The sequence below is a fragment of the Brachyhypopomus gauderio genome, chromosome 8 (genome assembly GCF_052324685.1).
Source record: "Brachyhypopomus gauderio isolate BG-103 chromosome 8, BGAUD_0.2, whole genome shotgun sequence".
NCBI classification, from domain to species: Eukaryota; Metazoa; Chordata; class Actinopteri; order Gymnotiformes; family Hypopomidae; genus Brachyhypopomus; species Brachyhypopomus gauderio.
In genome coordinates this window covers 26,994,110-27,007,267 of record NC_135218.1, presented here as the reverse complement: position 1 = coordinate 27,007,267, position 13,158 = coordinate 26,994,110, and the positions used below count along the sequence as shown (strand labels likewise).

Here is a 13,158-nt window from a genome sequence, read left to right as displayed (position 1 = left end):
GAAGCGTTTATACTTGCTTTTCTTTGCAGGTTTGTTCGAAACTTTAGTGATGGGAAGATGATACCTCAAGGAGTGTATCGACACACTACACAAACTGTGTTGACACAGTATTGACACTGTGTTGGTCACTCAATAGTGACCCCTGCAGTAGTTATAATATCATTGCAAGTAAACAAAAAGAAAAGCATCCTGAAAACACATCAACTCGTGAAATATTTAATTAACATTTTACATACATTTTACATAACATTAACATAACGTTTACTTAAAATATGATCTCATCATTTTATAATTTCATTTGCTCAATTTGTTGTGTCCAAAATTTGCTTAAAATCTTGTGTAAATGCTAAACCAACTGCAAAATATAGCAAATTTGTCTAATAAAATTCAGCTAAAATGTGCAGCTTATGTAAGGATTCTCATTAATAAAAAAGAAAAATAATATAAAACACAAAAAATGACAAGAAATTCATTCATTTATGTATTTTTATTGAGGAACAAAAGTTTTTAAAGTGTGTTGGCTCCAAGGCGATTTATCCTCTTAGATACAAGTTCTCCTGTCTTAGAAAAAAGTCTTTCACAGGGTACAGACGAAGATGGTGTGCATAAATATCTAAGTGCGATGGAGAGGGACTGACAGTCTTTGATGATCATGTTGATCACAGCCTCATCCACAGCTTGTTTGTTAGGAACTGTAAGGAAATATTTTTTGCCTTATTAAAGTACTGACAAGTTTACAAATAATATTACATAGTTACACAAAGCATTTTGTGTGTAATAAACTATTTTACATTAAAACATTTAAATTTTATTTGAGAATTTTAACACTCCTGGGGTACTCTCACCAGTATGTGCTGATTCTTCATTGCCATGCCGAGCTCTATAATGCCTCGGCATTAATGAAGTGCTCTTGTAAGAAAGCTCCGTGGAGCAGAGTCGACACTTCACCTACAATAAAATAAAACGTTACTTTATCTGAATACAATTAAAACCCCTTACCAGAAAAGAGTACAAACATATTTAATAAAAAAATAATGTCCAAATGAGAAACAATACCTTATTTGGCGTCAAAAGATCAAATTGACTCCAGACAGTGGAACATTTCCTGGTTCGATCCGTGAGGGGAAAAATACAAAATCCAAAAGCAACAGTAAAACTCCATCCAACAAACCCGCGACATGCCGATACAGTTCGTTTCCTTATAAACACAATTTGGCGCGACACAGCCAAACGATACACTTCTTGTATCGGTCACGTGATTTTTGTTTAAAGCAATATACGCACCGATACGGGGTTTCACTCTTGAGCGCTCGGCACAGTGTTGACGCACCAGTATCGTTCGTCCCGTCACTATTCGAAACGATACGTGGTAGTATAAGAAACACCCCTCAGAAACAGGGGAATGAACATTTACCTGACGAACTTTAATGTTGCATTTGTGTTTCAGGTTTGAAAAGTGCTGGAATTTGTTCATTTCACAACAAATATCTGTCTGACTGAACTGTTCTCTTGTATTACGTTAACAAATACGAGCTTCAGGACGAAATACAGGACGAAACATGAGAGAACGTGAAGACGTTAAGATTGGGCGTTTTGAAAATAAATATCCATTAAATAATGTGATAAAAAGCGAATTATTTCGAGTATATATATATATATAAAGATTTAACTTAATTAAGTTTAACGTGCTGGGTATTATTGAAATTGACCTTTTAAAGTGACGTACAAGTGCTTGAATTCCACCTTTTAAACGTGCATGAATCCTGCAAACATGACTTTGTTCATTGCGCTGAGGCGCGGCGCGCGCGAAGTTACAAAATTTGAGAGGTGCACAGGGTTGCCAGGTCCTACAAAAATTTCTCGCACAAAGTCAGTGTAAAACCCACCCCTCAGAATTAGCCCAAAGCCCAAGGTTGTTGAGGGAGGGGGGATTGCAACTCTGGAGGTGCACGACCTCGCGCACGAGCGGAGCCACTGCGATTACGTCATTTTCGCCGCGCGGATCTTCGCGCCGCTTGCGACGCGTCAAGTATAAATATAATATTATCGTTTATCGCGATAATTTCTGGGACAATATCGTTTTGAAAATTTTGTTATCGTGACAGGCCTAGCATCATATACTGTACAATATCACATGTGTGTGTGTGTGTGTGTGTGTTTGAACTATACAGGCCTTGTCTATGACTCTCTGATGCAAAAGCATCAGTGCATGTGTGGGAACACCAACACACACCCTGAGCACGCCGGTCGCATTCAGAGCATCTGGTCACGGCTGCAGGAGACAGGCCTACGAGCGCAGTGTGAGGTAAACTACACCTATCATATAGGCCTACGAGCGCAGTGTGAGGTAACTACACCTATCATACAGGCCTATGAGCGCAGTGTGAGGTAACTACACCTATCATACAGGCCTGCGAGCGCAGTGTGAGGTAACTACACCTATCATACAGGCCTACGAGCGCAGTGTGAGGTAAACTACACCTATCATACAGGCCTACGAGCGCAGTGTGAGGTAAACTACACCTATCATACAGGTCTAAGAGCGCAGTGTGAGGTAACCTACACCTATCATACAGGCCTGCGAGCGCAGTGTGAGGAACTACACCTATCATACAGGCCTATGAGCGCAGTGTGAGGAACTACACCTATCATACAGGCCTACGAGCGCAGTGTGAGGTAACTACACCTATCATACAGGCCTACGAGCGCAGTGTGAGGTAACTACACCTATCATACAGGCCTACGAGCGCAGTGTGAGGTAAACTACACCTATCATACAGGCCTGCAGGGGGCAGTGTGAGGTAACATACAATTAGCAAACATCACAGCATTCAGTACCTATCATAACACCTGTCGTCCAGGCCTATAGTGGCTAGAGAACACAACACAACATAACATCTATAATAAAATTATCTGAAATATTTTTTGTTGTCTGCACAAAGAAACATAGAAGTAGATATCAAATAATTTATTTATGTTATATTTAAACATACCTTCTAAATGTGAACAAGTATAACACCACCAGAGGGTGCTGTTCCCCAAAGAAATGTTCAATACCTTCACATCCATTTTATTAGAAACACCACACATGTAAACACACTGTTCTGCTGGGGGACGGGATAGAGAGTAATCAGGATAGAGGGTGATGAGGACAGAGGGTGTCTGGAGAATTTAGCTGGGCAACAGATGGTATATTATTACTCTCTCTCTCTTTTTGTCTCTTTCTCTCTCTCTTTCTCTATCTCTCTCACACACACACACACACACACACACACTCTCACACACACACAGTGTATTCGGGGTCGTAAAGCTTCTTTGGAGGAACTACAGACGGTCCATTCAGAACCCCATGTCCTTCTGTATGGGACCAGCCCACTGCGGCAGAAACTGGACAGTAGGTTCACAAACACACAACTTCAAAAAATATATAAAACACAAACACCACAACAAACACAATACATCACAAACACACAAAAATTATATAACAAACATCAATAATGATAAAACAAGCACACAACACCACTAATGATATAACAAATAAACAACATCAATAATTATATAACCCAAACACAATATTAATAATGATGTAACACAAAGAAAGTCACAACATTCAATGACAAACAACATTTACAAAAACAAACAATACCTTATCATTGTTGTGACCTTCACTGTGGTAATGGAACTCTGTTTTCTGTCTATAGACTCTGTGATATCTATGTTTGTCAGACTGCCCTGTGGTGGGATCGGGGTAAGTGCAAAGCAAAGCATTTGTGTGTGTGTGTGTGTGTGTGTGTGTGTGTGTGTGTGTGGACAATTAGATGATGCTTTGAGTTGCCATTTCTTGTATGTGCATGTGGGGTTGTGTGTTTACATATTTGTGTGTGTGTGTGTGTGTGTGTGTGTGTGTGTGTGTCTGTGTGTGTGTGTGTGTGTCAGGTGGACAGCGACACAATCTGGAATGAGGTGCATTCTCCCAGTTCAGCTCGTCTTGCCGTTGGTTCTGTGGTTGAACTTGTCTTCAAAGTGGCATCAGGAGAACTGAAGGTAAGCTTTTAATGATCAGCAGTGCAGTTCTGCTGTATTGAGTGTTAGTCTGAGTGTTAGTCTGAGTGTTAGTCTGAGAGAGGACGTGTGAAGTATCAGTATCAGCTGATCTCACCGTGTATCTGTATCAGTATCAGCTGATCTCACCATGTATCTGTATCAGTATCAGCTGATCTCACCATGTATCTGTATCAGTATCAGCTGATCTCACCATGTATCTGTATCAGTATCAGCTGATCTCACCATGTATCTGTATCAGTATCAGCTGATCTCACCATGTATCTGTATCAGCTGATCTCACCATGTATCTGTATCAGTATCAGCTGATCTCACCGTGTATCTGTATCAGTATCAGCTGATCTCACCGTGTATCTGTATCAGTATCAGCTGATCTCACCGTGTATCTTTATCAGTATCAGCTGATCTCACCGTGTGTCTTTATCAGTATCAGCTGATCTCACCGTGTATCTGTATCAGTATCAGCTGATCTCACCGTGTATCTGTATCAGTATCAGCTGATCTCATTGTGTATCTGTGTCAGTATCAGCTGACCTCACCGTGTATGTGTATCTGTATCAGCTGATCTCACCGTGTATCTGTATCAGCTGATCTCACCGTGTATCTGTATCTGTATCAGCTGATCTCACCGTGTATCTGTATCAGTTTCAGCTGATCTCACCGTGTGACTGAGATCCTAGACTGAGATCTCTCCCAGACAGAGATCCCTCACAGACACAGACCGTGTATCTGTATCAGTATCAGCTGATCTCACCGTGTACCTGTATCAGTTGATCTCATTGTGTATCAGTATCAGCTGATCTCACCGTGTATCTGTATCAGTATCAGCTGATCTCACCATGTATCTGTCCTCTTTCAGAATGGCTTTGCAGTGGTGCGTCCTCCTGGACACCATGCTGAGGAGAGTACTCCTATGTGAGTCTCATCTCTCTCTCTCTCTCTCTCTCTTTCTTTCTTTCTCTTATTTCTCCTCCTTTGTTGAGTTCTATTTTTAAAGCTGTTTTATGAACACTGACCCTGACTCCATTTCTGCCTGTCACAGGGGATTCTGTTACTTTAACTCGGTTGCCATAGCAGCTAAACTCCTACAACAAAGGCTCAATGTAAGCAGAATACTGATTATTGACTGGGTGAGTTTGTTCTTTAAGGTCTTTCATAGTTGTTCATGTACTGAAGTTTTGACACTCAGTCATTTTCCTCTTTTTTTCCCCACTTAATTGTTGGTGGTTTTTCAATCGCATGTTTTCTATGTAAATCTCCTCCCAGGATGTTCACCATGGCAACGGCACTCAGCAAGCTTTCTATGACGATCCCAGTGTGCTTTACATCTCTCTCCATCGCTACGACGATGGCAACTTCTTCCCAGGCAGCGGAGCGCCTGACGAGGTAGCCGTCCAATGACAGAAGCCGACATGCCTGTGTATGTCTGCGACCGCCCCACTCACTGTGTGACCTCTCCGTAGGTGGGCAGTGGGCCCGGTGTAGGCTTCAACGTCAACATTGCCTTCACCGGGGGCCTGGACCCGCCCATGGGAGACGCAGAGTACCTGTCTGCCTTCAGGTGGGCCTGTCTCCCTCCTGTGCAGCGCACGTCACTCATCTCCTCCTCTAGTGAGACGGGCGGTTCAGACGGCCCTGGTGAGACGGGTCGGTTCAGTGTCTCTGTGTTGTCGAAGCATCTGGAGGGTTGTGGGCTCACATTGGCACCGTCTGGCTGCGTCTCTCACGGCACGTTAGCAAGGCACATGCCGGTCAGTGTTATATCGTTAGAGTTATCTGCTCCTCAAAGCTGAGATCCCTTCCAGACAGAGCTCCCTCCCAGACAGAGATCCCTCCCAGACACAGATCCCTCCCAGACACAATCCCTCCCAGACACAGATCCCTCCCAGACACAGATCCCTCCCAGACAGAGATCCCTCCCAGACACAGATCCCTCCCAGACAGAGATCCCTCCCAGACAGAGATCCCTCCCAGACACAGATCCCTCCCAGACACAGATCCCTCCCAGACACAGATCCCTCCCAGACACAGATCCCTCCCAGACAGATCCCTCCCAGACACAGATCCCTCCCAGACACAGATCCCTCCCAAACAGATCACTCACAGAGATCACACCTCCATCCCTGTGTGAGATCAGAGCAGCGTGCTGCAGGCTTTGCTCTTGCATTCCAATGTCATCGCCATGGAGCCCATCAGATTCCCACTGGACTGTGTGTCTCACTCCTGTAGCAATCTGATCCCAGGTATCAGACAGAGTCAGATCAGACTTCACGCTCCATGAATGTACACTCTAAACATACACATGCATATACACAAGAAGGACTGTATATACACCGCTGATGGTGCCAGTATGCCTTTGTACAATGTAAACATTACACAACATTCAATGTCAGTTAATTGCAGTCAAGTAATAGAAAAGTACAGCCCTACTGAAGAGTCATGCTGAGCTTTAAGAGTAGTAATCAAATCAAAACTTCCATTTGTCTGTACACAGCAAACTCTGTTCAGTTGAGTGTGTTAGTTTCGTAATCTGCAACACTTTGTTTCGTCGTGATTTATGTATCTGGCATGGCAGAGAGCCCGGTGTACAGAACCATGGAGATTAAACGTGTACTTAAATCAAAAGCAGCTTCTGCCTGCAAGAATCTAATCCAGGCTAGCGGGTCTGCTCAAGCCAGACGTTGAGGCTTTGATGTCTCCTCACCGGGCCCCAGTGTTGTTCCTCTACACTGTCATCCATCTGAACTTGGATGGTGGCTGGTTTTAACCCCATGTTCGCCCACTTAGTCCACAAAACGCATCTTTACACATTACAAGTGAATAAGTAAATTCACCTTAGACAGTACAGCTTGACACTTTGGTATTCTGTTCTGAGAAGGTTTGTTACATTTACATTTACGGCATTTGGCAGACGCCCTTATCCAGAGCAACTTACATTTTTATCTAATTTTTTTAATACAAGTGAGCAGTTGAGGGTTAAGGTCCTTGCTCAGGGGCACCTCAGTCATGGCCTCAGGTCTGGGGATCGAACCCACGACCCTCCGGTCACAAGACCAGTTCCCTAACCACCAGGACCATGAATTGTTGTCAGGCACATTCAGTTCACACTCACTTATCTGAATCTGAATCCTGAATCTGAATGCTGAACTGTGGCTCTGTGATGAATGTTCACACTACGTTGTTTGGTCTCCCAAGGCTCCTCTTTTTTCCTCATTCCCAGACATTTACAGTCAGCCTCTGTGTTACGGTGCTTTCGTACACCAGACCAGAGTCCTGTTTTGTCAGAGACTGTCCCTTATTCGAGATATTGTGTTCGTGGACTGTGTCTTTAACAAGGCTCTACCTGGTCTTCTCTGGGGTGTCTGTGAACGGCTGTTTCTGTAGGACGCTGGTGATGCCCATAGCCTCTGAGTTTGGGCCGGACGTGGTGCTGGTGTCTGCAGGCTTTGATGCTGTGCACGGGCACCCCCCTCCCCTCGGGGGGTATAGAGTCACACCCAAATGTAAGTCCTTTAAGACAACAGTGTAGCACTAGTAATAGTAGATAAACCAGTAATAATAGTAAGAGTAATAATAATAGTAATATGTTACATTGTGCTGTTTTTTATTGTTATTTTGTTGTTTATTTTTAGATTTTAGAATGTTAGATCTGGTAAACCTACATGAGTTCATCATTGCCCTTAAATTTAAGTTAGTTATATTTATTGTGAATAGTTATATTATTATTGTGTAGTATATATTTGATTGAAACCTTTTTTTATAAGATATATTGGATAGGCCATTAAAGTACTATAAAATAACTAAATGCATTAATGCTTAATTGATTCATTGTAAATATATATAACATATTTGAAACAGAAGACTTTTAGGTAATGTGTGCACTGTGTGTTGAATCATCTGAAATGAGTTCATTTATTTCACATTCAGTGCTTCTGATTTTGACCGCATGTTGGTTTGCACGGGGGAGGAGTCTGAGCTCTACTAAGGGGAGGAGTCTGAAGTGGACATGGGGGAGGAGTCTAGGGTGAACATAGGGAGGAGTCTGAAGTGGACATGGGGAGGAGTCTGACGTGGACAGGGGAGGAGTCTGAAGTGGACGGGGAGGAGTCTGAGCTCTACATTGGGGAGGGGTCTGAAGTGGACATGGGGGAGGAATCTAGAGTGAACATAGGGAGGAGTCTGAAGTGGACAGGGGGAGGAGTCTGAAGTGGACATGGGGAGGAGTTTGAAGTGGACAGGGGGAGGAGTTTGAAGTGGACAGGGGGAGGAGTCTGAAATGGATGGGGAGGAGTCTGAAGTGGACAGGGGAGGAGTCTGAGCTCTACATTGGGGAGGAGTCTGAAGTGGACAGGGGGAGGAGTCTGAAGTGGACAGGGGGAGGAGTCTGAAGTGGACATGGGGAGGAGTTTGAAGTGGACAGGGGGAGGAGTCTGAAATGGATGGGGAGGAGTCTGAAGTGGACAGGGGAGGAGTCAGCTCTACATTGGGGAGGGGTCTGAAGTGGACATGGGGAGGAGTCTGAAGTGGACAGGGGAGGAGTCTGAAGTGAACAGTGTCTCTCTCTATATCTTTATGACATTGTGTGGTGCTGTTTGGTAAATGCATGCGTAAATGTGGTTACTGTGTTGGACGTTGTCTTGTACCGTCCTGCAGGTTTTGGGTATCTCACCAAACAGCTGATGGGTCTGGCTGAAGGCCGAGTGATCCTAGCACTAGAGGGAGGTCATGACCTCAGGGCCATATGTGATGCCTCGGAAGCCTGTGTTTCTGCACTTCTGGGAAAGAAGGTGAGAGAGAGGAGTGGGAGAGAAGAGGTGGAGAGAGGAGGAGAGAGAGGAGGGGGAGAGAGAGGAGGGGGAGAGGAGGGGGAGAAAGAGTAGAGGGAGAGAGAGGAGGGAGTGAGGGGGAGAGAGGAGGGGGAGAGAGAGAGAGGAGGGGGAGAGAGAGGAGGGAGAGAGGAGGAGGGAGAGAGGAGGGGGGGAGAGGAGGGGGAGAGAGAGGAGGGGGAGAGAGAGGAGGGAGAGAGGAGGAGGGAGAGAGGAGGGGGGGAGAGGAGGGGGAGAGAGGAGGGGGGGAGAGAGGAGGGGGAGAGAGAGAGAGGAGGGGGAGAGAGAGGAGGGGGAGAGAGAGGAGGGAGAGAGGAGGGGGAGAGAGAGAGAGGAGGGGGAGAGAGAGGAGGGAGAGAGGAGGGGGGGAGAGGAGGGGGAGAGAGAGAGAGGAGGGGGAGAGAGAGAGAGGAGGGGGAGAGAGAGGAGGGGGGGGAGAGAGAGGAGGGAGAGAGGAGGGGGGGAGAGGAGGGGGAGAGAGAGAGAGGAGGGGGAGAGAGAGGAGGGGGGGGAGAGAGAGGAGGGAGAGAGGAGGGGGGGAGAGGAGGGGGAGAGAGAGGAAGGAGAGAGGAGGAGGGAGAGAGGAGGGGGAGAGAGAGGAGGGGGGGAGAGGAGGGGGAGAGAGGAGGGGGAGAAAGGAGGGGGAGAGAGGGAGAGAGGAGGGGGAGAGAGAGGAGGGGGAGAGGAGGTGGGAGAAAGACTAGAGCAGGGATGTCAAAGTCAAATACACCGAGGGCCAAAAAAACTAATTTGCTACAAGCCGAGGGCCGGACTGGTTCAATGTTTATTAAAACATATTAAAATGATTGCACATAGCCTATTGAACCAAGACCTAACACAGTGTATATTATTTAATGCTTAAATGAATAAAGCAATATTTTCTTATGGATCTGTCAGTAATTTCAAGTGAAAATATTTTTCAACAAGCAAACATGAATAAAGTAATAAAGGTTTGAAAAGTGCTGGAATTTAAGCTAAAGTACTTGAAAATGCTTGAAATTGTAACTACTTCGTTTCACAACAAATAGCTATCTGACTGAACAGAGAACGTGAAGACGTTAATATTGGGAGTTTTGAAAATAAACAACCATTAAATAATGTGAATAAAAAGCTAATTATTTCAAATCATTTTGAGTATATGTATAAATATTTAACTTAAGTTTAACGTGCTGGGAAATATTGAAATGGACCTTGAAAGTGACGTACAAGTGCATTAATTCCACCTTATAAAGGTGTATGAACCCTGCAAACATGACTCTATTCATTGCGCTGAGGCGCGGCGCGCACAAAGTACAAAATTCGAGAGATGCACGACCTCGCGAATCGACAGCGCGCGAGACGCTCGCGCACAAGCTGAGCCACTGCGATTACGTTATTTTCGCCGCGCTGACCCTCGCCGCTTGTGCGCGTTGCAGTGACTTCGCGGGCTACCGTTGCATTGTGGGGAATGTAGTGTTTATGCGTGCAAAACACCAGCGGGCGGCTGTGGCCTGCGGGCCGGTTCTAATAGTAATTAAATATCATCCAGGGGGCCATAGATAATCAATTCACGGGCCGGATCTGGCCCGCGGGCCTTGACTTTGACATATGTGGACTAGAGGGAGAGTGGACAGGGGGAGGAGTCTGAAGTGGACATGGGGAGGAGTTTGAAGTGGACAGGGGAGGAGTCTGAAGTGGACATGGGGAGGAGTTTGAAGTGGACAGGGGAGGAGTCTGAAGTGGACATGGGGAGGAGTCTGAAATGGACAGGGGGAGGAGTCTGAAGTGGACAGGGGGAGGAGTCTGAAATGGATGGGGAGGAGTCTGAAGTGGACAGGGGGAGGAGTCTGAAATGGATGGGGAGGAGTCTGAAGTGGACAGGGGAGGAGTAGAGGGAGAGAGAGAGGAGGGGGAGAGAGGGAGAGAGAGGAGGGGGAGAGGAGTGTCTCAGCTTTGTTTGCTGCTGTACCACAGAGCTGTCTGGCCTCCCAGTGGGTTGTGATGATGTAATTAACATCCAGCCAGTAGCGTTTGAGTGGAAACTGAAGAAAGTGTATGTTTTGTTTAACTTGTGTGTGTGTGTGTGTGTGTGTTTGTTTGATGAAGCTGGACCCACTCTCACCGGAGGTCCTTAAGCAGGTGCCCAATGTAAATGCTGTGAGCTCCATGGAGAAAGTTCTGGAAATCCAGAGTAAGTGCTGTATAAATCCAGAGTAAGTGCTGTATAAATCCAGAGTAAGTGCTGTATAAATCCACACCAGCAATTATAGTTTTTGCAGACGCTAAGACCCAATTTCTGAAACTCTTTTGTCGTAACTTAACACACAGCAGCCAATGCTACACACACAACAGTCAAAACATCTCACACTTTTGGAAAAAGCACACACTTCAACCAAAACTCTTGCAACTCTTGCCAAAACCATATTATTGCATCTAAACGCTACACACAAATATCAGACGATTAGTCTTTCATATCTGTGACTACACACTGAAGTGACAAATGGAAAACACTACTACCATGTGTTTGAGTGTTTAGTTTGTAGTCTGCTGTGAAGGTCTGTCAGAGATCTCACATATACATGAATATTCACAAATATTGAGGTTATTTCTGCATATTCAGTACATTTACACCATAAAGTAAATCACAATTACAAGGGGAAGGTTTTTTTGGTTTTGCATGAACACTACAACAACACATGTTGTATATACTGTAAACACATGAACAACAAAAACAACAAAAAAGATAAACAAATACAAAATATTCTCAATCCTCCTCCATCACCTGCTGAATGTATTTACACTGGGGGGGTTGGTCACCACCTCCATACCAAAAAGAACTCAACAGCAATGGAGAGTTTGGTGGAGGTGAATCACAACAAATCATGATTGTTCAGTGAACCAGTTTGTACTTGAGCAGCCCGGTGCAAACTTATGTTGTCCCAGACGACAACAAACCTGGACTGTTCTGGTTCATCCCCCTGGTGATGGAGAATGAGTGTGTTGTGCTCTGTGTTGAAGAAGGTGATGATGTGCACAGTGTTGTAGGGACCAAGAGTGGCATGATGATGAGTGGCAAATTCATAACTCAGTTGTTTCACACTGTCACTGGTCCAGTACAGATAGACTCACTGAATGGGTCTTGCTGATGGAGACGTTATCAGTAATGATGTGCTGTTGAAGTTGTCAGAAACGTATGAAGCTGTTGGTTCTGACCATATTGACGATGGTCTCTGTCTGTTCTGAGGTGGATAGCCCCCCAGCAAGGGGTAGTCTAGTACATGATGTAGTATGTATAGAGGGGTAGTCTAGTACATGATGTAGTATGTATAGAGGGGTAGTCTAGTACATGATGTAGTACGTATAGAGGGGTAGTCTAGTACATGATGTAGTATGTATAGAGGGGTAGTCTAGTACATGATGTAGTATGTATAGAGGGGTAGTCTAGTACATGATGTAGTATGTATAGAGGGGTAGTCTAGTACATGATGTAGTATGTATAGAGGGGTAGTCTAGTACATGATGTAGTATGTATAGAGGGGTAGTCTAGTACATGATGTAGTATGTATAGAGGGGTAGTCTAGTACATGATGTAGTGTGTATAGAGGGGTAGTCTAGTACATGATGTAGTATGTATAGAGGGGTAGTCTAGTGCATGATGTAGTATGTATAGAGGGGTAGTCTAGTGCATGATGTAGTATGTATAGAGGGGTAGTCTAGTACATGATGTAGTATGTATAGAGGGGTAGTCTAGTACATGATGTAGTATGTATAGAGGACAGGTCTACTTATCTATTCTCATTTTGAAATGTCTGGATGATGCTACAGTGTAGCAGCACAGATAATGTTGGACCCTTTTCCTCCAGAAAACCCAACGCATGCTTGACCACATGGTCAACCAGAGTGGCTCTGATCTCACCCATTATGGTTGCTCATTCTCTTCCTCATTCTCGTACTCTTCATCGTCATCTCTATGCAATATTGAACTCCAGTGATGTGCACACCAAGATTTGCAACTTGTGGCCTCTATAGGGATTAGGCTTTGATGTCTAAAGATTTGTAAAAAATTAGCTTGTTGTTGTAACCTGTGAGAACTGTGTATGGTATTTTGGTAGGTGAGTGTAGCAGTTGTGTGGCAGTGTTTTCTAAACACATGGTTTTCAGTTTTGAATGTTGTGTCTTATGTGAACAATTGTGTTTTATGTTTTGCAAAAAGTGTGTTTTAGAATTTCTAAATGAGTGTAAGGCAGAGAATGTGCTTAAGATTTAGCGCACCAGGTCAATAGATAGGCTA

General features: G+C 44.6%; 1 protein-coding gene and 1 long non-coding RNA gene across 3 annotated transcripts in view; one reads left to right on the top strand and one right to left on the bottom strand.

The window, feature by feature from the left end:
• Positions 1 to 13,158, top strand: part of LOC143522197 (histone deacetylase 4-like) — a 76,206-nt gene that overhangs the window by 59,572 nt on the left and 3,476 nt on the right. For both annotated transcript variants that reach the window (XM_077015969.1, XM_077015970.1), the window contains 11 exons: positions 2,172 to 2,305; positions 3,292 to 3,394; positions 3,702 to 3,748; positions 3,937 to 4,044; positions 4,922 to 4,977; positions 5,105 to 5,192; positions 5,329 to 5,448; positions 5,526 to 5,623; positions 7,447 to 7,565; positions 8,716 to 8,849; positions 10,974 to 11,058. In XM_077015969.1, the coding sequence (XP_076872084.1) occupies positions 2,172 to 2,305; positions 3,292 to 3,394; positions 3,702 to 3,748; positions 3,937 to 4,044; positions 4,922 to 4,977; positions 5,105 to 5,192; positions 5,329 to 5,448; positions 5,526 to 5,623; positions 7,447 to 7,565; positions 8,716 to 8,849; positions 10,974 to 11,058 (1,092 nt within the window). The remainder of the gene's footprint in view (positions 1 to 2,171; positions 2,306 to 3,291; positions 3,395 to 3,701; positions 3,749 to 3,936; positions 4,045 to 4,921; positions 4,978 to 5,104; positions 5,193 to 5,328; positions 5,449 to 5,525; positions 5,624 to 7,446; positions 7,566 to 8,715; positions 8,850 to 10,973; positions 11,059 to 13,158) is intronic.
• On the bottom strand, positions 422 to 1,332 carry LOC143522199 (uncharacterized). Its single transcript, XR_013132960.1, has 3 exons — positions 1,057 to 1,332; positions 846 to 948; positions 422 to 692 (listed from the first exon to the last, which is right to left on the bottom strand). It is a non-coding gene; the product is annotated as an uncharacterized LOC143522199 (long non-coding RNA).